Source organism: Bos grunniens, chromosome 1 (genome assembly GCF_055505025.1).
Source record: "Bos grunniens cultivar Pamir isolate PY7600 chromosome 1, Bosgru_T2T1.0, whole genome shotgun sequence".
Lineage (NCBI taxonomy): Eukaryota > Metazoa > Chordata > Mammalia > Artiodactyla > Bovidae > Bos > Bos grunniens.
In genome coordinates this window covers 30861349-30887978 of record NC_141165.1, presented here as the reverse complement: position 1 = coordinate 30887978, position 26630 = coordinate 30861349, and the positions used below count along the sequence as shown (strand labels likewise).

Here is a 26630-nt window from a genome sequence, read left to right as displayed (position 1 = left end):
CCCAGTGCACCAGCCCCAAGCATCCAGTATCGTGCATTGAACCTGGACTGGCGACTCGTTTCATACATGATATTATACATGTTTCAATGCCATTCTCCCAAATCTCCCCACCCTCTCCCTCACCCACAGAGTCCATAAGACTGCTCTATACATCAGTGTCTCTTTTGCTGTCTCGAACACAGGGTTATTGTTACCATCTTTCTAAATTCCATATATATGCGTTAGTATACTGTATTGGTGTTTTTCTTTAAAAATTATTTTGAAAAAACTTTTCTTGTTTTATAACTTTGGTTCAGATTTTTGTTTTTGTTTTGCACCAATGTGTGTGTGTGTGTTAGTTGCTTAGTCGTGTCCGACTCTTTGCAACCCCATAGACCGTAGCCCACCAGGTCCCTCTGTCCATGGGATTCTCCAGGCAAGAACACTGGAGTGGGTTGCCATTTCCTTCTCCAAAAGGAATTACAGAAAGAAAGTGAAGTCGCTCAGTTGTGAACGACTCTTTGTGACCCCATGGACTGTAGCTTACCAGGCTCCCCAATCCATGGAATTTTCCAGGCAAGAGTACTGGAGTGGGTTGCCATTTCCTTCTCCAAATATCTATATGTTATTTTTGTTTCTTTTACATTTTAAGTTAAGTATAGATTCTGCTGCTGCTGCTAAGTCACTTCAGTCGTGTCTGACTCTGTGCGACCCCATAGACGGCTCCGCCGTCCCTGGGATTCTCCAGGCAAGAACACTGGAGTGGGTTGCCATTTCCTTCTCCAGTGCATGAAAGTGAAAAGTGAAAGTGAAGTCGCCCAGTCATGCCCGACTCTTAGTGACCCCATGGACTGCAGCCTACCAGGCTCCTCCATCCATGAGATTTTCCAGGCAAGAGTACTGGAGTGGGGTGCCATTGCCTTCTCCGAAATATAGATTCATGTCCCCATAAATCTGATAATTAAAGCTTCAAGATTTTATAGTTAATTAAAATGTTTGTGATTTTTTCTTCAAGTTATTCTTTATATAAAAGTGTGTAAGCCATTTACATTATGTGGAATTCCAATTAGTTTTCTTGTGTGTCTCAACAAAGGTTTAATGTTGAATCCAGGAATTCTTCCTTGGCTTCTTCTCTTACCCTCTCTGTTCTCCCTTCCCTTCTCATCTTTGTGCCTTCCTTCCCTTTTCTCTCATTCCAACCCCTCCCTCCCTTCTATCCATTCCTTCTACTTCTTTCCTCATCCTCTCTTTCCTCTTGTGTCCCTCTCTTTCTTCCTCCTTTTTTCTTCCTTTCTTCTTTTCTTTCCTTCTTCCTTTTTCCCTTCCCTCCTTCCTCTTCTAATCTATCCTTTTTCATTTTCTTTCTGTTCTCCTAATTTCCCCTTAACAAGAATGCTAACATAGCTTCCTCATTGGTCTCTAACTCCTTGTATATAATAGGCCACTGCTATATTTTAATTTTCTTAAAGCTCAATTCTGATCAGATTCCTACCTGATCAAAACTTTTCTGTGATTATGCCCATTACCTCCAGTGTAATTCCATAGTCTTCAGTCCTTGGCAGATTATGGCTGCAGCCTGCTCCTCTAGTTCAACTAAGCTGCATTATACTTCTTAGCCTCCAGCAGAACTTGTCTATTTAGAGTGCCACAAATATTCCTTGCTTTCTGCTACTCCTATTATTTGTCTTTTCTCTTATTATTTTCTTTGCTGAAATACTTAGCCCCCTATTCTGCCCTTTGGAAACTTGCCGTTCTACAAGACTCAATTAGATGCCACCTTTCTTTTTGCCTTCTTGTTGCCTGTATCTTTTCTCCCCCTCATCTAGATTACAAGTTCTTCAAAAGCAGGGCCTTTTTCTCCCTCCGTGGAATTCAGTGAATTCTTTAGCACAGTGCCTTGCTGTGGTAAATATTTGGTAAATTTAATAGGTATGGAACAAATTTCATTTAACAGAATTTCTATTTTCTTGTGTCTAGTTAAAGAAGAGTGTAAGAGTCCTAAAACTGAGAGTCGGTCACAAAAAATGTCAAATAGGCAGGTAAGCTTCTTAAAATCAAATTTCTAGTAGTCCACTTTTTATTGGAATTGGTGGCTCTGTGGCATCTGCCTTAAATTTGCAGCCCTTTCAACCTGATTCATAATGTGTGTGGCAAGAGGGTTGCTGAGCCTATCAGTCCCTTGGATGGGAGGTTGCGCAACTAGAGTCCAAGACTTGGAATTAGAGATACATTCTGGTTCTGCTGTTTCATGGTTCAGTGGCCTTGAGCAAGTCACTGCACTTCTCACAGCCTCAGTTTCTTCATCTTTAAAATGGAGACTAAAATATATCACTTGTGCCTCTCATTCATTATATATAGTCTGGTGCTAGTGCTTAGTCCCTCACTCTTGTCCGACTTTTTGCTACCCTATGAACTGCAGCCCTCCAGGCTCCTCTCTCCATGGGAATTCTTTACCAGCTGAGCTACCAGGAAAGCCCTATATAAGTACTTACAAACATGCCTACTTATATGAGTGTGTGTACATTTTATATATAAACTATTTGGAAATACGGGCTGCTATCCATGGGGTCACAAAGAGTTGGACACGACTGAGCAACTAAGCATGCATGCATGTTTATATATTCAATGAAAGTATATAGACCAACATGGAAAAGTTAACAGTTAATTCTGTGGAGTTAGGTTAATAAGAGAAACTGAGATCATTTATATTTTATTTTAAGAGTTTCTGCTGATTGATAGTCTATATACATTTTATAATAAAAAACACTTTAAATCACATGTACACATGTGTATACTTCACATGTGTGCATTTTATATGCATATTATGTTTTATAACAAAGTGTTTTAAAAAGTTAGATCTCTTATAAGCTATATTTATAAAAGATATCTTAGCAGATATCTTGGCACATAACAGGTTCTCAGTAATGGAACCCATTAATTTTCAGATACCAATAAAGGGTTGAATTACATGACTTTCAAACCTTCTCCTTCTGAAATTCTTATGCTATAATTTCCTTTCTTCTAGAAAAGGAGTTCATAAACTCTTTAGTGCTGTGGGCCTCTTTGGTGAAGTATATGGACTCTTTCTGAGAATAATAGTATTAATGTTACAATAAAATATATAAGATTTGAAAGAAAACCAATTATATTGAAATGCCATTAGAATCACCACCATTGTATTAATAGTTTATTGCCTACATTCATAATTGAAGGGAATGCTAAATCTTATTTAGAAATTAATGGAGGTTAAGATGTAATTTTTTCCCTCATCAAGTTTATGGGCCCCCCTTTTTTCTTATGATATAAAAGAAAAAATAACACTCCAAAAAGTTGGCAGTGATTTATTTAGAATACTGTTAAGTAGTAACTATAATTTTATTTGCACAAAAACCCATTCTTACTCTTTTATAGGCATTTGGAGGGCCTGCCAAATGTAATATTAAGCTACTGAAGAGAAATGAAAATTCAGAAGTCTCAGAAAATCAAAAGGTTGTGACTGGTTATCCAAGTGGTGTTGATAAGGTAAAAGACCATTCATTCAGTTTATCTTCCCACACTTTAACACTTGGAAAGACGAGTGAGTGAAAATTAAATGATCAATTTTGTACATAAAACTCTTAGTGATTTTCAGGTCCTTGTACTTTCAAAACTTCATGCACAAAATATTTATTCTTTTAGCCTAATCCTGGAATTGAGAACTTCTTAGCATCCTTGAATATCTCCAAAGAAAGTGAAATACAGTCATCTCATCATGAAGAGCCTCCAAGTGAAGAACATTTGTCACCACAGTCATTTGCTATGGTTCGTATTTTGTAGGAGCTTGTACAATATGGTAATTTTATTATTGTTGGCCATACGTACCCTGTGCAACAGTTAAGATACCTTCTCTTACATAGACTGATGTGAGGCATATTATTTTCATCCTGTGAGGAAAACTGGGCTGTCCTGGGCAATTTAGCCACCATAGCTCCCTTGTTTTTCTTTTTTTTTTTTTTCATAGTTATTTTGTTTTTAGATTTTACTTAGTTCTTTTAAGCTGTTTGCACATATGAAATTGCATTGTGTTTCTTTTTTTTTTTTTTTTTAATTTTATTTTATTTTTAAACTTTACATAATTGTATTAGTTTTGCCAAATATCAAAATGAATCCCTTGTTTTTCAAACATTGTTCCCAGACTGTTCGGTCAGAAATTAAGCAGGAATGATAATTATTATTTCTTTGCCAGGAAATGTGGATTTTTTTTCAACTCTATTGATTTTCCTTATTCTTTATCTGAATGTAGTTATTGTCTTAATTTTTAACAATAGAACTTATTAAAAGGAGGATCAGTAAGCTCTGTAACTCTAAGTTTAACTTTTCTCTCTACCCCCACTATCTCCACACTAATCATTTTCAAAGCAGAAAGGAACTCGGATGCTTAAAGAAATTCTAAAAATTGACAGCTCTGACAGTATGGATCATAAGAATGAAATGAAACAGTTTGGTAATGAAGTCACTGTTTCCTCTAGTAGAAGAGATGAATATGGATCTTCCTCACAACCTAAACAAAATAAGAAATTGAGTAAGTAAGCTAAGTACTTAATAAGAAATTAAGTGAGCTAATAGCCAACTTCAAAAATTCAGTTCATTTGGTTTTTTAATCTTGGAATTTTTAAAGATAAAACTACTTTTATTTTTTTAAGTATAATGAAGGGTAATAAGTGTGTTTTCTTATGCTTATGTCATTACATAACAATGTATTAAATAACTGTAACCAGTAGATCTCTAATTATCTTCTTGTAACTACTTAAATTATACTGTAACAGATACTCATTCTGTAGATTCCAAACCTAGAAAAGTTTTTACATTTTAGCTTTTTCTCAATAATTTAAAAATTATTATGTAATTTAAATATATTATTTAACTTTTCTTTTATCTATGAAATAACATTGCAGATGTCTGTTGCAGTAATTATATGACATATATAAAGCAGTTACCACTGTGTCTAACACATCCTAGGTGCCAATAATTCGTATTAGTATTATGTTAAAATAACTTGACTCACATAAAAAAGAAGAAGCTGTAAAATCAATTAAAAATAATTAATGGAGGCACACATTGGAAAGTGGCACTCACCATAAGTCTGTGAAGCCTACAGCATAACATGTGGCACACAGCTGGACTTCACTAGATGTCGGTCATTGCCCCTAATTCTGTGTCCACTATACTTAATATTTGTCTCTGTAATTATCTTCAAAAGTCCACCAGGAATAATGGTAGGTGGGGACAAAAGTTTCTCAGGTAAAAAACATTTTGAAATAAGGCAATTTGAATTTATTAAGGATCAAAATCTGGAACAATATCATAGCCTAGCTTCATTTATCTACTGAGTATCAGGATAAATAATTAAAATTCCAATAACTCTCAGGAAACAATATATATCATAGTGACAGATGTATTCTTGAAATAGAGCAAAATAAAATTTTAAAACAGTATCAGCTAAGTATGATCCCACTGTCAAAAACAAGTAACTTTTACTATATTTCAGTACAGTAAAAAGCATTATATACCTTAGAATGAAGAGCTCAGAACCCAGCCCATGTAACAGAACTAATTATGACTTTGGGCAAGCCACTTATTTTTTAATCTATAATAGAGGTTTAGATTCATTCTCCGCTAGGGTGTGCTTTTGTTCTATTGGTGAGTTTCTTGATTATAAAGAATGTGCTCTTTCAGAATTTTTAAAATCATATTCTATATAAAGGCACTTGGAAGGTTTGATTTCAGAAAAAACATTCAAGAAGCACTATTTTAGAGCAAAAAACATTGATCCATGTGGCTCAGAAAGTAAAATGGATTTTGAGAAAACCAAAGCTGAAACCTCAAAACTTAAGAATTTTAACACAAGGAACTCTGCTCAGTGATCTTTGGTGACTAAATGGAAACAAATCTAAAAAAAAGAGTGAATATATGTATACATATAACTGATTCATTTTACTGTACAGCAGAAACTAGCACAACACTGTAAAGCAACTATACTCCAATAAAAATTAAAGGAAAAAAACATTAAGAATTAATTATAAATCAGCTCAAGAAAGCCCTTTGCTTGTTTAGATCTTGCCTACAATGTGTTAATCTCTCACGATGTTAATTTTTGGCAGTCATCAACTTATATTTTTTAATCTTTATCTTAATTATATATCAGTAATTAATTATAATCATCTAAAAATCTTCATTTAGTTCTAGTTATTTTAGGCAAGACTAAATAGTTCTTACATTTGCTTCATAGGAAATGTTCCTCTTTTCACTTTCTAACTATGTCTTACTTGCTATTCTGTAAAGCCCTGCCATAATTGCATAGTTTGAATTATCATTTAATGTAGATATGTCCTTTTCTCTTTCTTTTGTAGCATCTTATATGAACAAGCCTCACAGTGCTAGTGAGTACCATAATGTTCAGTCTATGGACAATGTGTGCTGGCCTACTGGCCAGATTCCTCCTATGTCCACACCAGTAACTGAACTTTCTCGAATTTGTTCCCTTGTTGGAATGCCACAACCAGATTTCTCCTTTCTGAGAACACCACAGGTATGGTAAACTACTGTTCTTCTGTTCCCCTAAGTTATTGATCACTGAGCTTAAACAAATCAACTGAAAATCTTTGGCTGAAAATAATATAGTGGAGCTGGTATTTTTTACTTTATGAGAAGCGTAGATGAATACTTTTCCATTTATGCATAACCAGAGCCCTCATGACACTGACAGGAACTTGGGCAACAGGTCACCTCGCAGGATTCTTCAGAGTGGTGACAGGGCTAGGGGTCTTGGCGTACAGTGCAGCTGTCAAACTGTTTGGTCTCAGAAACTACCCATCTTTTTTTTTGAGAACCCCAAAGAAATTTTGTTTACTTGTATTATATCCATATTTACCAAATTAAAAATGAAAAAATTTTAAGTAGTTAATTAAAAATGACTTTTTGAAAAAATTTACTGAGAAGAATGTCATTGCCCTACATTTTTGCAAGTCTTTTCCATCTTCTAGATTAACAGGAGAAGCTAGATTCTCATCTCTGCTTCTTACTATCCATCTCTTGTAATACATGGTTTTGGTTGAAATACATGAAGAAAATCTGACCTCACACGAATGGTTGGAAAAAAGAAAGAAAATTTTAATAGCCTTTTCATATCATTGGGGATATTTTTTGATAAACAACATTAAAACATGGTATTTCCTTTTAAAGTTAGTGCAGTTGTAGAATTTGAAATTATATTAATGAACGTTTTGTTCTCTCTATACTTATGAGAAAGAGAGAGTGAAAAGAGCAAATAACATTTTCATATTATTATAAAAATAGTTTGAAGCTCTGGAAAGGGTCTCAGGGACCTCTGAGGTCCCCATACCACACCTTGAGAACCACTACAGGAAATCTGTTTTATCCTTTATCCAAACTCTTGACATATTCTTACCTAAAACAACCATTAATAATAATGGTAATAATACTATATTAGTATAATGATACTATGTTAGTATAATGATACTAACATAGTATTAATAATAATAGTAATAATACTATACTTAGTAATCAGATCAGATCAGATCAGTCGCTCAGTCGTGTCCGACTCTTTGCGACCCCATGAATCGCAGCATGCCAGGCCTCCCTGTCCATCACCAACTCCCGGAGTTCACTCAGACTCACATCCATCGAGTCAGTGATGCCATCCAGCCATCTCATCCTCTGTCGTCCCCTTCTCCTCCTGCCCCCAATCCCTCCCAGCATCAGAGTCTTTTCCAATGAGTCAACTCTTCACATGAGGTGGCCAAAGTACTGGAGTTTCAGCTTTAGCATCATTCCTTCCAAAGAAATCCCAGGGCTGATCTTCTTCAGAATGGAGTGGTTGGATCTCCTTGCAGTCCAAGGGACTCTCAAGAGTCTTCTCCAACACCACAGTTCTAAAGCATCAATTCTTTGGCACTCAGCTTTCTTCACAGTCCAACTCTCACATCCATACATGACCACTGGAAAAACCATAGCCTTGACTAGCCAGACCTTTGTTGGCAAAGTAATGTCTCTGCTTTTGAATATGCTATCTAGGTTGGTCATAACTTTCCTTCCAAGGAGTAAGCATCTCTTAATTTCATGGCTGCAGTCACCATCTGTAGTGATTTTGGAGCCTAGAAAAATAAAGTCTGACACTGTTTCCACTGTTTCCCCATCTATTTCCCATGAAGTGGTGGGACCAGATGCCATGATCTTTGTTTTCTGAATGTTGAGCTTTAAGCCAACTTTTTCACTCTCCACTTTCACTTTCATCAAGAGGCTTTTGAGTTCCTCTTCACTTTCTGCCATAAGGGTGGTGTCATCTGCATATCTGAGGTTATTGATATTTCTCCCAGCAATCTTGATTCCAGTTTGTGTTTCTTCCAGTCCAGCGTTTCTCATGATGTACTCTGCATAGAAGTTAAATAAACAGGGTGACAATATACAGCCTTGACGAACTCCTTTTCCTATTTGGAACCAGTCTGTTGTTCCATGTCCAGTTCTAACTGTTGCTTCCTGACCTGCATACAAATTTCTCAAGAGGCAGATCAGGTGGTCTGGTGTTCCCATCTCTTTCAGAATTTTCCACAGTTTATTGTGATCCACACTGTCAAAGGTTTTGGCATAGTCAATAAAGCAGAAATAGATGTTTTTCTGGAACTCTCTTGCTTTTTCTGTGATCCAGTGGATGTTGGCAATTTGATCTCTGGTTCCTCTGCCTTTTCTAAAACCAGCTTGAACATCAGGAAGTTCACGGTTCACATATTGCTGAAGCCTGGCTTGGAGAATTTTGAGCATTACTTTACTAGCATGTGAGATGAGTGCAATTGTGCAGTAGTTTGAGCATTCTTTGGCATTGCCATTATTTGGGATTGGAATGAAAACTGACCTTTTGCAGTCCTGTGGCCACTGCTGAGTTTTCCAAATTTGCTGGCATATTGAGTGCAGCACTTTCACAGCATCATCTTTCAGGATTTGGAATAGCTCAACTGGAGTTCCATCACCTCCACTAGCTTTGTTCGTAGTGATGCTTTCTAAGGCCCACTTGACTTCACATTCCAGGATATCTGGCTCTAGGTCACTACTACATAAATATGACTACTCTCTGAAAAAGCATTTTTCTTAAAAATCTTTTTTATCAAAGGAAAAAAGTATACAGTAAAGAATTGTCATTCAAATGTAAATATAAAATCAGTCAGAACTTCAGAGTTTTTAAGATTTTGGCAGTTAATTCATGTTAGTAAAATGTCTGCTATTTAAAGGATGGTGGAAAGCAGGGGTCAGCACATTTTTTCTATAAACAGCCAGATAGTAAATATTTCAGGCTTTGTGGGCCATGTGGTCTCTGTCACTTCCCTCTGCAGTTATAGTAGGTATAGGCAAACCATAAAAGAGTGGACTTGGCTGTGCTCCAATAAAATCTTACGTACAAAAACAAGTAGGAAACCTAGTTTCCTGATCCTCGATGTAAAGAAGAAAGTTTAGCTGACTTTCATTTACAATAGGATTCCGACCCTTCAGCTAGCTTAGAGATAGATCATTTTAACTTTGTAAACACTGAAAGATAAGGCAACAGTTTTAAAGTTTTTGTATCATAACTGAAAACTTAAGCTATAGTCCCTCTTTGAATTCTTGAAATTTTTTTTTACAGAATGTTAGATGAAATTATTCTACTTGTTTAAGCTTTCTAGAAGGAGGTCAACTTCCTGGACAGATAACTTCATAAACATTCCTGTTCTCTTTTTTTAGACAATGACGGTTTGCCAGGTAAAATTATCTAACGGCTTACTGGTACATGGGCCACAGTGCCATTCTGAAAATGAGGCCAAGGAAAAAGCTGCATTTTTTGCTATACAACAATTGGTGAGAACTGCCCATGAATTCTCTACTAAATCTTTAAATAATCCCTCTAGATGTTTCTGATGCATTGTTTTATAACTTTAAATACTTCCATAGGGCTCCTTAGGACTGAATTTCCCTTTGCCTCCACCAATATTTCCAAGTTATCCTCCAGCTGTACCACCTGGAACCATTCCTCCAGTTTTTCCTCAGCCTACTGGTAAGGTATCTTTCTCGTCTAAATATTTACCATTTAATTATTGTTTTTAGTAAGTTCTTTTAAGAAGCATCACTTCAAGGAAACCAAGAAATGATCTAAATATCTCAGTAATTTAAGGAGTTGTAAGAGGTAAGCCTGAAACCAGAGCCTGCAGATTTATCTAGAAATGCAGGGAGTATTAAACTGGTTATCTCTTCTCTTTGCCCAGACTCCATTAAACTGAATAATAAACTATTTTAAATGTGAACCTATAAAGACAAAGAGATGAGAAAAGAAATATCAGCACATTAGAATTTTTTTTTGCATTTTATTTATTTATTTAATATAAATTTATTTATTTTAATTGTAGGTTAATTACTTTACAATATTGTATTGGTTTTGCCATACATCAACATGAATCTGCCACAGGTATACACGTGTTACCCATCCTGAACCCCCCTCCTACCTCCCTCCCCTTACCATCCCTCTGGGTCATCCCAGTGCACCAGCCCCAAGCTTCCTGTATCATGCATCCAACCTGGACTGGCGATTCGTGCACATTAGAATTTGAAAACAGTTTGTGATGAGAAAAGAAAAGAAATAAAAACCAATGCAACAGAGTAGAGTTATGTTCAGACTGAAGAGTGAATAAAAGAGGATACAAACCGAAAGATGAGCAGATTGTCCCTCACAGTTCCCAAGAGATTCACAACTTGAAAGTGTCAGACACTACCAGTGGCATGGCCTGAAAAGAGGGGGTCAGTTCAACATCTGTAGCAAGAGTGATGGAACCCCTCCCCAGAGCCTTCCCCCACACAGTCAAGCAGTTAACATCTACAGGCAAAAGCCTTGAGGTATGGTCTCCAGAAGGCTCCATACATATGAGACACCAGGTACAGAATAGAGAATGAGATACTAGGCTGGAAACTGAGGTTACATAAAGTTCCTTTTCCCATCCTATTCCCACGCTGTAACAAGCCTTAGCCCAGATAGGAAGTTGGGGGATGGTTTTTTGAGAAATTCATTGAATTCCAAGCAAAAGACCCACCAACTTTTGGAGGATGTCCCAACCAAAAGGCTGGCTCACTATTCAGTCATCCTAGGGAGAAGCTGAGGATCTCAAGTCATCTAGCCCTACACCCTCCCAACACTGACACTGCTTCTAATCATAGTTTTAATGTCTTGGTCTTTAATATGAAGAAATAATAGACTACTGAACATTTTAGGAAAATCTCTATAAGAGCCTGCTGCTGCTGCTGCTAAGTCACTTCAGTCGTGTCCGACTCTGTGCGACCCCATAGACGGCAGCCCACCAGGCTTCCCCACCCCTGGGATTCTCCAGGCAAGAACACTGTAGTGGATTGCCATTTCCTTCTCCAATGCATGAAAGTAAAAAGTGAAAGTGTAGTCGCTCAGTTGTGTCCAACTCTTAGCGACCCCATGAACTGCAGCCTACCTGGCTCCTCTGTCCATGGATTTTCCAGGCAAGAGTACTGGAGTAGGGTGCCATTGCCTTCTCCACTATAAGAGCCTAAACGAAGATAAATGAAAGGGATCCGGAGATAGTGTTGGAAAGAAGAGAACTTCAGAGACAGCTTTGGTTAGCATTCTTATGAAATGAAACAGTATTGCAACCAAAAAAAATTAAGAACAAGAATTCACGAATAATAAATAATTGGAGAACAAAAATTGTAGAGCCAATATTTTAAAATTCAGTAGGTAAAGCAAAGTCATAGAACTCTCAGGAAAAAGATCAATGTAAAAGGAGGAAAATAAGAAGTAAGAGAGATTTAGAGGAACTGTCCATACATCCAATACCTATCTAATTGCAGTTCCAGAAAGAGACCAGAGATCATGGGAAGGAGGAAAGTTATCAAAGAAATAGTTTCTTCTGACCAAGGGACATGCATCTATAAACTGAAAGGGCCACCAGATGCTTAGCACTAAATGAAAAGAGACACAGATTGCCTTGGAATTTAGAATACCAGTAATAAAGAGAAACAATAAACAAAGCAAAAACAACACTCAGTTGTGGATGTGACTGGTATGGAAGTAAAGTCCAATGCTATTAAGAGCAGTATTGCTTAGGAACCTGGAAGGTTAGGTCCATGAATCAAGGCAAATTGGAAGTGGTCAAAAAGGAGATGGCAAGAGTGAACATCGACATTTTAGGAATCAGCAAACTAAAAAGGACTGAAATGGGTGAATTTAACTCAGATGATCATTATATCTACTTCTGTGGGCAAGAATCCCTTAGAAGAAATAGAGCGGCCATCATAGTCAACAACAGAGTCCGAAATGCAGTACTTGGATGCAGTCTCTAAAATGACAGAATGATCTCTGTTCATTTCCAAGGCAAACCATTCATTTTCACAGTAATCTAAGTCTAAGCCCTGACCAGTTAATGCTGAAGAAGCTGAAGTTGAACGGTTCTATGAAGACCTACAAGACCTTTTAGAACTAACACCCAAAAAAGATGTCCTTTTTATTATAGGGGACTGGAATGCAAAAGTAGGAAGTCAAGAAATACCTGGAGTAACAGGCAAGTTTGGCCATGTTGTATAAAATGAAGCAGGGCAAAGGCTAATGAGTTTTGCCAAGAGAACACACTGGTCGTAGCAAACACCCTCTTCCAACAACACAAGAGAAGACTCTACACATGGACATTACCAAATGGGGGTTGATACCGAAATCTGATTGATTGTATTCTTTGCAGCCAAAGATGGAGAAGCTCTATATGGTCAGCAAAAACAAGACCAGGAGCTGACTGTGGCTCAGATCGTGAACTCCTTATTGCCAAATTCAGACTTAAATTGAAGAAAGTAGGGAAAACCTCTAGACCATTCAGGTATGACCTAAATCAAATCCCTTATGATTATACAGTGGAAGTGACAAGTAGATTCAAGGGCTTAGATCTGATAGAGCACCTGAAGAACTATGAACAGAGGTTCATGACATTGTACAATAGGCAGTGATAAAGACCATCCCCAAGAAAAAGAAATGCAAAAAGGCAAAGCAGTTGTCTGAGAAGGCCTTACAAACAGCTATGAAAAGAAGAGAAGTGAAAGGCAAAGGAGAAAAGGAAAGATATACCCATCTGAATGCAGTTCCAAAGAATAACAAGGAAAGATAAGAAAGCCTTCCTCAGTGATCAATGCAAAGAAGTAGAGGAAAACAATAGAATGGGAAAGACTAAAGATCTCTTCAAGAAAATTAGAGATGCCAAGGGAACTTTTCATGCAAAGATGGGCTCAATAAATGACAGAAATGGTAGGGACCTAACAGAAGCAGAAGATATTAAGAAGAGGGGGCAAGAATACATGGAAAAACTATACAGAAAAGATCTTCACAACTCAGAAAATCATGATGGTGTGATCACTCACCTGGAGCCAGACATCCTGGAATGAGAAGCCAAGCGGGCCTTAGGAAGCGTTACTACAAACAAAGCTAGTGGAGATGATGGAATTCCAGTTGAGCTATTCCAGATCCTAAAAGATAATACTGTGAAAGTGCTGCACTCAATATGCCAGCAAATTTGGAAACTCAGAAGTGGCCACAGGACTGGAAAAGGTCAGTTTTCATTCCAATCCCAAAGAAAGGCAATGCGATAGAATGCTCCAACTATCGCACAGATGCACTCATTTCACATGCTAGCAAAGTAATGCTCAAAATTCTCCAAGCCAGGCTTCAACAGTACATGAACCTCCAGGTGTTCAAGCTGGTTTTAGAAAAGGCAGAGGAACCAGAGATCAAATTGTCAACATCCACTGGATCATCGAAAAAGCAAGAGAGTTCCAGAAACACATCTGTTTTATTGACTGTGCCAAAGCTTTTGACTGTGTGGATCACAATAAACTGTGGAAAATTCTGAAAGAGATGGGAATACCAGACCACCTGATCTGCCTCCTGAGAAATCTATATGCAGATCATGAAGCAACAGTTAGAACTGGACATGGAATAACAGACTGGTTCCAAATCAAGAAAGGAGTACGTCAAGGCTGTATATTGCCGCCCTGCTTATTTAACTTATATGCAGAATATCATGAGAAACACTGGTCTCAATGAAGCTCAAACTGGAATCAAGATTGCCAGGAGATGTATCAGTAACCTCAGATACTCAGATGACACCAGACTTATGGCAAAAAGTGAAGAAGAACTAAAGAGCCTCTTGATGAAAGTGAAAGAAGAGAGTGAAAAACTTGGCTTAAAACTCAACATTCAGAAAACTAAGCTCATGGCATCTGGTCCCATCACTTCATGGCAAATAGATGGGGAAACAGTGGAAACAGTGAGAGACTTTATTTTGGGGGTCTCCAAAATCACTGCAGATGGTGATTGCAGCCATGAAATTAAAAGACACTTGCTCTTTGGAAGAAAAGTTATAACCAACCTAGACAGCATATTAAAAAGCAGAGACATTGCTTTGCCAACAAAGGTCCATCTTGTCAAGGCTCTCATTTTTCCAGTAGTCATGTATGGATGTGAGAGTTGGACAATAAAGAAAGCTGAGCACCAAAGAATTGATGCTTTTGAACTGTGTTGTTGGAGAAGACTCTTGAGAGTCCCTTGAACTGCAAGGAAATCCAACCAGTCCATCCTAAAGGAAAATCAATCCTGAATATTCATTAGAAAGATTGATGCTGAAGCTGAAACTCCAATACTTTGGCTACCTGATGCGAAGAACTGACTCATTTGTAAAGACCCTGATGCTGAGAAAGAATAGAAGGCGGGAGGAGAAGGGGACGACAGAGAATGAGATGGTTGGATGGCATCACCGACTCAATGGACATGAGTTTGAGTAAACTCCAGGAGTTGGTGACAGACAGGGAAGCCTGGCATCCTACAGTCCATGGGGTAGCAAAGAGTCAGACATAGCTGAACGACTGAACTGAATAAAGAGAGGTCAGAGATGAAGGAAAAATACAAATAAAAGATCAAAAATCAGAATGTTTTTGCATCATTGAACAGAGACTAGAAGCTAGAAAGCAGTTGAACATTGATTACCTCAAAATCCTGAGACAGAATTAGTTTCATCTTAGATTTCTCTCTAAAGCTAAAGTGTGAATCTAGTGCAAGGGTAGAATGAAGACCTTTCAGACAGGCACATTTTCTTATTATGTACTCTTCTTTAGAAGTTACTGAATTCTGCATCCAAAAAGCAAAGCAATAGTTTTTTTGTTTGTTTGTTTGATTGTTTTAAAGAAAACCATGAAACTAAAGACTTCCCTGATAGCTCAGTAGGTAAAGAATCTGCCTGCAATGCAGGAGACTTTGGTTTGATTCCTGGGTCAGGAAGATCCCCTGGAGAAGGGATAGGCTACCTACTCCAGTATTCTTAGACTTCCCTTGTGGCTCAGCTGGGTAAAGAACCTTCCTGCAGTGTGGGAGACCTGGGTTCAATCCTGGATTTGGAAGATCCCCTGGAGAAGGGAAAGGCTACCCACTTCAGTATTCTGGCGTGGAGAATTGTCCATGGGGTTGCCAAGTGTCAGACACGACTGAGCGACTTTCACACACACACATGAAACTAAACTGCACGATACCTAATATGCAATGAATGGAAATTCCAGAATGCCAGCTGCTCAGCAGGTGTAGAAAGTAACTGGTCTCAATTGAGAGGGCAGAGGAAGGTCTTGGCAGGTGAGATAATGATCTGATAGATGGGCAGCATTTGGAAAAAAAACATGAAGGATAGATGCATAGAAGACTAAGGTGCTTTTAAAAGATAATTACTCTTAAAAGAGTTTTTTTAAGTTTTACAAGGAACAAAAAATAATCAGAGTACCCTACTTGGCTTTGAAGTGATAATATTTATATGGTGACATACCACAAACACTGTATTTTTTAAACGAATATTATAATATATTGGGAGGACAGGGCGAGTAGTGAAGGGTGGTATAAAAGAACTGAATTTTGATCTATCATAGTAGTTTTAGTCTAAAAATGCCTAACGTTGAAAAATCAGCTAGTAGTATAAGAAAATTATTGAACAGTATGCAAATAAATAGCTAAAACAATTAAACCTGGGAGGCACCAGATGACTGCTATATTTTGTTGAAAACCCTTTTTATTACAATATGTATGTGTATAATTATTTTTACTTTGATTTGTTTAAAAAATGCAATTTGTCTGAGGCCATAACTTACTAAGTAGCAGTAGTAGCATTCAAAAGCAAATCTATCTGTTAACAAAACCCACAATTTTGTTACTATACTACACTGGCATTCCTTTGCCTGTATAAACAATGGTTAGTCATAAAATTTTTATGGCATAATAAATCTGATGTTTTCATATAACTCAAGGTAGTAAGTCCACTATAACTTGGAAAATCCATTTTGATTGCTTTTTCACTTTCAAAAATAAATCCAGGGGATTTCCCTGGCGGTCCATTGGTTAACACGTCACCTTCCAATGCAGGTTTAATACCTGGTTGGGGAGCTAGGATCCCATATGCCTGATGGCCCAAAAAACCAAAAGCATAAAAACAGAAGCAATATTGTAATGAATTCATTAAAAGTTTTAAAAATTACCCACATCAAAAAAATCCAGCAACTATATATAAATTTGTTTTAAGTAATTAGTACATATAGGTTATCTAAAGGTATACTCACAAGCTTCTCTCAAACGTAGCTGAGTTTTAGTTGACTATATAGTCTTAAATTCTGTCTGCTTTTTTCTCTCTCTGAAAAGAAACTTTGAGCACAGTACAGACTTTCTTTGGTGGCAGTGTGCCAGAGTCTTGGTTGTTACTGTTCAATGCAGTAGTTCACAAATACTGCCCTGGTGTTGACTGTGTAAGGATCACTTGTGGAGCTTATTAACAATACAGATTCCTGGGCCCTCAGAGTCTGATTAGTAGGTCTGGAGTATTGCCCAGGAATCTGTATTTCACAAGCTTCCGTGTGATTCAGACAAACAAATCAGTTTTGGGAACCCCTGATTCAGTGCACTTTCAGCAAGAAACAAGCTGTGAGATTTTTTTTTTTAATTCTTGAATTACAAATGTTAGAATAGGGAAGAGAAAGATTGTGTATATCATATGAAAGTGATCAAATTTCAAGACTTGAGCTTTTCTGTTTTTTTTTTTTTTTTTTTTGTAGGCTGGGATCACTATGGAAGCAACTTAGCATTGGGGGCAGGTGAGATCCTTAAGATTTCTCTCTTTCTGCCCTGGCTTTTCTCCCCCAAGGGACAGATTAATGACCCTATTTTTTTTTTTTTTTTTAGTAGTATTACAAATATTCCTAAGGCTTGTATCAATATAAGGTACTATTGGCCTTCATAGGCCAGACAGCATAATGATAAGCTGAATGTAGGTGTTTCATATTCCTTAAGAGGACTTTGAATGTTGTAAGCAAGGTTAAATAGAACTTAAGTGTATGCTCTTTGCCAAAGTGAAATAAGCTAAAAGGAAAAGTAGCAAAGGGAGGTCTTAAATTTCAGGGCTTTAATGATGCCATTTTGCTAAAATAGCTTTTCCATGATTTTTAATAGCTAATATCATGCCTTCATCATCTCATCTCTTTGGCTCAGTGCCATGGGGACCACCAATGCCAGTTCCTGGGAAGCCCTTCCATCATACATCGTATGCTGGGACCATGCCCATGGCTGGGGGGATGCCAGCTGGTGTACACAATCAGTTCATACCTCTACAGGTGAGACCTAGAAGAGAATTGCTATATTTTTAAGAGAATTTTTTTTACTGTTCAAAGCTATTGATAAAATTTTATTTATTCAGTGATTTCATACTTAGTGCCAAGTAGAAGCCTGATCAGTACTGGAGTGGGTACTGAGAATATATTTTGACCACTGGTGAACCGTCTAACCTAATTCCTGCTGTCTGAGTTTGTGTTCTAATAAATAATTGTAGCAAGTAATAATATCCTTTTCTAAAACAGTGATTTAAAATCAGGAACATAAATTTTCTTTATACTGAAATTATGGATAAATTTTAAATATCTTATTCATAACTACATTCCTTGAATTTCTAAAGTCTGGTTTGGAGATTATAAGTGAAAGTCACAAGTCAGCAATGCTTGACAAGTATTAGCAGCGTGATTTATGGTATTTTCTGACACTAGTTTTTTTTGCCTACATTGTTAATTAATTATTCTTTTATTCCTCAAAGGTAACTAAAAAAAGAGTTGCGAACAAAAAGAACTTTGAGAATAAGGAGGCCCAGAGTTATCAAGTCACCCCGCTTCACACTAGCCAGTCAGCATCTTCTGATGTCACCAAAGGAATTCCACAGGAGACTTCATCAGCTTCCTTACCATCCTCTCAGATCCCTCAACCTGCATCTTCTTTTCAAGTTGCAGCTGCTTCCCCAGGCCATAGTATGCCTCACCAGAAGTCGGCACCAAGCTCTTCAAGAAGAAAATCAAGAAAACTGGCTGTCAATTTTGGCGTTTCTAAACCTTCTGAATAAATTTGGTACTTGGAATTAAATTTCTTTCCTTTCCTCCCACCTTTTTATAAATCCATATCTGTGTCTCACAAGAAATTACAATGTACTATTTTAAAACAATACATTTCAATTAAATTTTTTAATTTTCTAGTTGCCAGGCACTTTCATGCTATTTAAAAGACTGTAAGTCAAATTGTGCATCTTAAGTATGTACAATTTGTTTTACATCAATTATACCTCAACAAAGCTGTAAAAAAAAACAAAACTAAACTAAAACCTTGTGTTAAAATACTATCAGTGGACTGAGCATTCACATGTACCACTCTAACCATTGGCCTTGTCATTAAAAGCATCCTGAACTATGAATTAGACATGGTACTGCAATAATAATAAACGTTTTTTTTTACACTGTCATTGAGGGATAATTAAATGGAGCATGAAAATTGGGCCTCAAGTATAATTTACTGAATGCAGATTTTCTTTCTCTTTTTAATGATGTAATAGAATTGTCAGGAGAGTGGCGCTTATTTATAGGTATTTTAACTTATGTTCTGTTATCTCTGAGGGTCCTTTAGACCTGTTGTGACGTGATCACATTGTGCTGGTGCTGCCAGTTTTGCTTTATTCTCCATTTTGTACCAAAGCAATTTCAGAATACTGATCAGAATATTTCATTTAACTGCTTAGAACTATACATAGTGATCTAGATTTGAGGAAATAATTACAATTTTTTAGATTATTCAAGAACCAGCATTAGTTAACCTCTAATAAAAAAATTAAGTTTCAAAATCTACAGGGTATAATGATTACAAATTAATCTTCTGATAGAAGTACAAAATATTAATCATGTAGTTAAAATGTATTAGCCTTTTGTTTAGCTTTTTACTTGCTTACTTAAACATACATGACAGCTCCATTGTTGATCCATGAGTAGTGTTTCCTGGGACGATGAAATTCTAAATTTTTAAGAATTCCAAGGTTTGCACAGGCACAATTAGTATATAATACGCGTTATTTACATGACAAATGCCCATCCTCGTTCCCTTTCCATACTTTTAGCTTTATGCTGAACTGTGCCGTGACTCTGGCATTTTATCTGTACATGTCATGTGTGGGTGTGTGTTATTCAATCTGTGGCTGTTGAAATTATATCAGAGTTTATGAAAATTTCTCAGTGGTACCAGGGCCTGGATTTATATACATATATATATACATATATATATTTATGCTTTAGTTTTTGTGATATGCTTATATTTTTAAGGAAGTAAGTTATCATACTTTTTTAAAAGTATTTTAAAAGTAGGAACCACAATCTTTGTATGGAGCTGCTTATTATTATATCTAGTTTCATTTGGCTCATTGAAAACTCTGCCATGAGTCTTAGTCTATTTGTTTTTTAAAACGCTACTATTGAGTTAAATGGATTTCTTTCTCTAATTGCTAAATGTTAAGAGTTTCTCTAAGTGTTAATAGGATATTTGTATATTAGTAGTGCCTTTAGTATGAAATAAGTGTTCATTATTTGTCATTTATGATAGTCATGTGAGTTTCTGTGATTTTATTTTCTATTAATTTTCCTAGATTCAGATGTTCATTGGTTCCCAACATTTCATTTTTGGGAATACATGTTTCTCTGTAGTAGGATCTGAAGTAATGAGGCTCAAGTAATTCTCAGAGTGTGTCCTTTTTGCCTCACAAAGTAATTTTTTTTTTATGGAAATACAAAAAAGTTGAATTGTGACATAAGATTATGTTAACCTCTACTACTTTAAAGTGTATGATATTTTTCACCTTATGTAACTGTACAAACTCCAGCATTCAAGAATTGCCTCACTCATCATTTCTCTGTGACCACCCTATATGAACAGTGTACAGCCCACATCTTTATTTAAGCACTGAAGAAGGAGCACATGCCATCTTCCAAAAACTTCAAGAGAAACTTTGATAAGCATAGTGCCACTGAACCCATATAAGGAGGTTTCCTCAATATTCAAACAAAGCAAACTGACAATTCTAGATGGATAGGCAGTAAGTGTTTTCTTTTCCTTCTTCTCCTAAAGCAACTCAAGACTAAAGAGAAATTAAAATGGGAGAGAAACCCATAATGACCAGATAGTGTCATGCATTCATCTATATTTTCTTCACCTTGTATACCTGTTCCAGAGATGGGCCTGAGAGCAATAGATGTGCTCTCTCTGGAGAGGATGTGAGAAGCAGAGACTGTATCTCATGACAGTCTTGAGGAGTCCAGGTCCACTGATAGATTTGGGAAACTTACAGTTTTTCCTTTGTGGATGGCACAGACTCAGACTACCCCAAAATTTAGAAATATGCCCATTCAACTGTTGAATCTGTTGTGGACTGTGTGTGGAATCTGTGGACTGTGTAGAGCACAGAAGAGCAGATTCCCCAAAATGCTTCATGTTTCCACATCACAAGAGCAGCTGAATCTATTTAAACTTTCCTCTCCTTACTAAAACATTATTTCTAGATAACTTTGTTCAATAAAGTTTTCTTTTCTTTTTTTTTTTGAGCAGATTAAGTGAATTGTGAAGCTTGGTCCTTTCAGTCCTTTTTACCATTTCCAATACATTACCTGAGTCTTATCATTTTACAGATAGACTGTATTAATTGATTTAAATATCATGCAGACTCATGTCTTAAACATCTGAGACTCAGTTGCCTGAAAAATTAATTTCACCTCTGTGTGTACTTTGGTTTCAATTTAAGACTTTCCTTGCTGTTCAGAGGGATAAGTAGTTCTTTTAGAACTGGCAAACAAAAGTTTGATCTTTTTTTTCCTATTGGTGGAAGAGATGAAGAACTCTTGCTGCAGGTTTTGTTGTTTATTTCCTTTTTCATGATCAGGTACTTGCTTTGGTTTTAAACTGATATTTTTCAAACTAGTCTGGATTTGGGAGGAGGGGCAGATAGGGAGGCAGAAGGCAGAAGGAGACCCGTTAAATAAGACCTGTCCTTCACTGCATTTTCAGACTATACTCTTCCTAGCTCAAGGACATAGATGAACTGCAGTGATTTATTTACTCACTTTTAAATCATCTGTTCTATTTGTATTAGTAAATCACACATTATCATAGTGATTGTCTAGTTTAAGATAGCTAGAGTTGTCCCCCTCCCCACTAAAGTTCATTCTAATATGCTTCAGCTCATTGTCCAGAGCCTCTTTTTTTAAAAAGCCACTATGTATGATTTCCCAGCTTTCTGAGCTTGCTATATTTCTTAGAACCATCTTGCTTCCAAATCGTGTTTTTACTGGGGAGGGGAATTCATTTATTGGAGAGAAATGACAGACATTCTCTACCTCTGAAAAAAAAAAAAGAATCACAGAAGTCCCCTTATCATTTTTCTAGAGAGTGACAGACCTTAAACTGGCAGTGTTCTTTCTGTACATCTTATAAGCTTTGTCAGTGAAGCAGTCTTTTGCAGGAGCTTCCTTTCCTAGTTAGGATGTGTTTCAGACAGAGCTGGCTGATATTTCCCTCAGACTGCTCCATCTTCCGCCAGGGAGCAGTAAGAGACCATGACGATCAGAACGAGGACAGGCTGGAGTTTCACTGGCTTATCTCCAACACCACTGATGCGTCTTTCAGAGAGAGGAAAACAGATACTAGTCTTCATAGTTAAGAATATCGGAAATCCATAGCTGCTTTTGTGTTTGTTTGTGTGTTTCAGTGAACCAACAATAATGCCTTGCTCAATCAATGCATTCAGCCATCTCAAGTGCAATTCGTGATGGAGACTCTGGTTTCCAGTAGATAAAGTTTTACATATTTAAACCTATAAAAATTAATTTTTTTCCAACAATACACCTATTGCTGTTATTTCAGCAGTTGACATACTAGTAAATTGCCAAGGCCAAATAATTAAATGCCTGTAGATGTTTTAGTGATTGGAACCAAATCTTCATACTGTTTTCTCATGAAGTAATAGGAGTGAATTTTTTGTTTGTTTTGGAACTTAGGGGCTTTTTTGGCCTTAAGTCTCATATTTTCTTTTGCCTGCATCCAATTGCTTCTTTGAGTGTTTGCATCTATTTTAATATATGAGTAATAGTGTACTGTATCATCAACATGTTCAACATTTTTTTCATTTAAACAATATAAGTATAATTCATACGTATAGATCTTAATTCTTTTTTTCCCTCACAAAAGTATTTTATAAGTAACTGGAATTTTTCATTAGATCTTATACAGAGCAGTATTTTATTAAAAATTCAAAAGGGAAGACTTTTATGTGCTCATTTTTTAGCTTTTGTTTTTTTAAATATCTATACATTGTCTGCAATTAAAGTGTTTTCAACTTGCATTGGAATGGACTCCAAATGTATTTTTGTTTTAAACTGTACATTTGTAGATTTTTGGCATGAAGTTAGCCTCAAAATGTTGTGTAAAAGGATTTTAAAATATGAGTCACTGAAAGAGTTTAAACATCTATACATGTTAAATGCTATATGGATTTTAATTAAACATCTGAGAATGATTTCATAAGCTTTTGTTCTTGTATGTTTGCAGTGATATTAAAAATAGATTACAGGATTCACTTAAACCTCATATCCATATATATTGATGTTTGAATCTGTGTCAATGGGTGATAGAATTCCAGTTGAGGTATTCTAAATCCTGAAAGATGATGCTGTGAAAGTACTGCACTCAATATGCCAGCAAATATGGAAAACTCAGCAGTGGCCACAGGACTGGAAAAGGTCAGTTTTCATTCCAATCCCAAAGAAAGGCAATGCCAAAGAATGCTCAAACTACCGCACAATTGCACTCATCTCACACGCTAGTAAAGTAATGCTCAAAATTCTCCAAGCCAGGCTTCAGCAATATGTGAACCGTGAACTTTCTGATGTTCAAGCTGGTTTTAGAAAAGGCAGAGGAACCAGAGATCAAATTGCCAACATCTGCTGGATCATGGAAAAACCAAGAGAATTCCAGAAAAACATCTATTTCTACTTTATTGACTATGCCAAAGCCTTTGACGGTGTGGATCACAATAAACTGTGGAAAATTCTGAAAGAGATGGGAATACCAGACCATCTGATCTGCCTCTTGAGAAATTTGTATGCAGGTCAGGAAGCAACAGTTAGAACTGGACATGGAACAACAGACTGGTTCCAAATAGGAAAAGGAGTACATCAAGGCCGTATATTGTCACCCTGCTTATTTAACTTATATGCAGAGTACATCATGAGAAACGCTGGACTGGAAGAAGCACAAGCTGGAATCAAGATTGCCGGGAGAAATATCAATAACCTCAGATATGCAGATGACACCACCCTTATGGCAGAAAGTGAAGAGGAACTCAAAAGCCTCTTGATGAAAGTGAAAGTGGAGAGTGAAAAAGTTGGCTTAAAGCTCAACATTCAGAAAACAAAGATCATGGCATCTGGTCCCATCACTTCATGGGAAATAGATGCGGAAACAGTGGAAACAGTGTCAGACTTTATTTTTCTAGGCTCCAAAATCACTACAGATGGTGACTGCAGCCATGAAATTAAGAGATGCTTACTCCTTGGAAGGAAAGTTATGACCAACCTAGATAGCATATTCAAAAGCAGAGACATTACTTTGCCAACAAAGGTCTGGCTAGTCAAGGCTATGGTTTTTCCAGTGGTCATGTATGGATGTGAGAGTTGGACTGTGAAGAAGGTTGAGTGCCGAAGAATTGATGCTTTAGAACTGTGGTGTTGAAGACTCTTGAGAGGCCCTTGGACTGCAAGGAGATCCAACCAGTCCATTCTGAAGGAGATCAGCCCTGGGATTTCTTTGGAAGGAATGATGCTAAAGCTGAAACTCCAGTCCTTTGGCCACCTTATGCGAAGAGTTGATTCATTGGAAAAGACTGATGCTGGGAGGGATTGGAGGCAAGAGGAGAAGGGGACGACAGAGGATGAGATGGCTAGATGGAATCACTGACTCAATGGACGTGAGTCTCAGTGAACTCCGGGAGTTGGTGATGGACAGGGAGGCCTAGCGTGCTGCTATTCATTGGGTCGCAAAGAGTTGGACACGACTGAGCAACTGATCTGATGTGATCTGATCTGACAGGATGATTGGTGGAGAAAGTCTGAACTATAGATTCTGATGCCACAGTTCAGATCCTGGCTCTGCCTCTAATTGTAAATATGTCCTTATATTAGGATTGGCAAGTTATGTAATGTCTATGCCTCAGTTTCTTCATGTCCTAAGGGAAGAAAACAACACCCCTTGTATGGGTAATATATTTAAAGCACTGGGTACTTAGTGCCAGTTTTTTTACTTGAAAATCAATAAACAAATCAAAGTCCTCTCAAGTTAGCTTAAGAAAAGGAAATTTGTTGTAAGAATTCAGGACTGTCTTAGAGAATCCAATCCAGGAAGTACAACGAGGCTTCTTAGGAACCGAACCTTAATTGAGGTGTTACTTTCAAATGCACACTCTTATTCTCCATGGGACCATGGGCTCCGAAGTGTGACCCTCTGTAGATCACGTGTTTGTTCCAGCATCTATAGTTGGGGATTGGGACAGGTCACCTTGAGGGGCTACCGCTACTGGACTGTGGGTTGTTGAGGAAACCTGGACCTCTCAAAGGCAGGCTGTTAAGAAACAACCACATTCTGAGCTGGCAATCAGTCCTTACAGTTCATACCTAAAAGAGGCTCTGTAAAACAGCTTTGCCCTAATGGTAATCGGAGTTTACTCTCTGATGTGCCTGCAAACAGCCTTCATACAAGGGTAATCCCAGTAAACTCGTTCAGCTTAGGAAATGGTTGCCTTTAGAATTTTGAGGTGCTTTATGAAGTCATGTATTCCTACAGTTGCAAGAGTCTTAGCCATGTTTCACTGACTTCCTAAATATAGAAACAATAAATAAATATACCTACTAATTATTAAATCCTTATTAAGGATTTAATATCACAGGCCAATATACTACCTGGCCTACAAAGATCGTCTCCTTTAATTCTCAGGACCCTACCATGTAGGCAGGTTTCACCTATGCAGTAGTCTGATTACAAATCCTATGGTATTTACTTTGCTTTACTCTAAAGCTTAGGCTTTCTAATCTAGTTTCTATATCAATTCTCTCTAGTTTTATTTTAAACATATTATTTCATTCATTTCATTTGCTATTTATTGGTATCTTTTAAGGGTTTAGCTCAGGCATAGAGTTATGAATAAGACCTAGACCGAGTCTTGATCATCCATGAAGTCTAGCAGAGAAGGAACAACTAAACCACCAAGAGTACTAGCCATATAACAAGTACATAGAAGAAAGGGATATCTCACAGACGGAAGATATCAGGGTGTCTAAAGGAGCTGAAACTTAAAGGAGCCAAGCAAGGGAAGGAAATTGACCAGAGCTGAATTGTATATAGTGCAGATTAAGCGGGATCAGAGGGAAAATGGAGGTGAAGGTAGGCATAAGACCATAACACTGCAAACCATGCTAAAGTGTCTGAGTTTCAGGCCAAAAGCTTGGTCCAAGCTTTTTTGTTTGGATGTAACAAAATCCCACTTAAAGTAACTCAAAAAAATAAAATGAAGGAGGGAATAGAATGTATTATATGAACGCAGAAAATCTAGAACCAAAAAGCAGAAACATACCTGAGCTTCATAGGGGCCTGGACCAAGAATAGGAAGCTATCAGAAGATACCTCCCTTCTCTAGTCTCACCTCTGCCTTTCTGTTTAACACCGGGATTCCATATTCCCTTTGGACATTGCTTCAGTTCCAGCAACCAGCCTAAGGCTAGCGTCTCTCCATCTCAACTCCAAATGACTATTTGTGTCAGATGTCCATCACCATGTAAGCAAGTAAGATCAACTAACACAAATATGGCTGCCACAGCCCATTCCTAAAGAGCTATGTTCTTTGAAGCAAAAAAGGTCAGGATGTGAGGTACTCCTAAATGCTATTCTCATAACAGCCATCACATGATTTTAAGAAGGGGTTGTTTTCTTTCAAGATGAAAACTGGTGTCATTGCAGAGAACAGATTAAAGAGAGTGGAAATCAGAGACAAACAGCCATTTCAGTCATTCAGGAAGAATGATGCAACCTCACTAACTCTTAAAAACTCCCTATATTGCGTAGCATGCTGGACAGCAAAGAGAAACAGAAATGTAGAATCAGAGTTTCCAGCATTACCTTCTCAGGCTGACACATTAATATTTTACCAGAGATT

At 37.2% G+C, this 26630-nt stretch overlaps 1 protein-coding gene across 6 annotated transcripts in view; it reads left to right on the top strand.

The window, feature by feature from the left end:
• The window catches only part of XRN1 (5'-3' exoribonuclease 1), a 112325-nt gene extending 89374 nt beyond the window's left edge, over positions 1-22951 (top strand). For 4 of the 6 annotated variants that reach the window (XM_086381393.1, XM_086381172.1, XM_086381562.1 and 1 more), the window contains 10 exons: positions 1957-2018; positions 3391-3501; positions 3658-3780; positions 4381-4540; positions 6369-6547; positions 9748-9861; positions 9955-10057; positions 17137-17175; positions 17531-17691; positions 18165-22951. In XM_086381393.1, coding sequence (XP_086237519.1) covers positions 1957-2018; positions 3391-3501; positions 3658-3780; positions 4381-4540; positions 6369-6547; positions 9748-9861; positions 9955-10057; positions 17137-17175; positions 17531-17691; positions 18165-18464 — 1352 coding nt within the window. In that variant the 3' untranslated portion in view covers positions 18465-22951. The remainder of the gene's footprint in view (positions 1-1956; positions 2019-3390; positions 3502-3657; positions 3781-4380; positions 4541-6368; positions 6548-9747; positions 9862-9954; positions 10058-17136; positions 17176-17530; positions 17692-18164) is intronic. The other 2 variants (XM_086381220.1, XM_086381302.1) reach the window with 2 other exon arrangements.
• The last annotated feature ends 3679 nt before the right edge of the window (positions 22952-26630 follow it).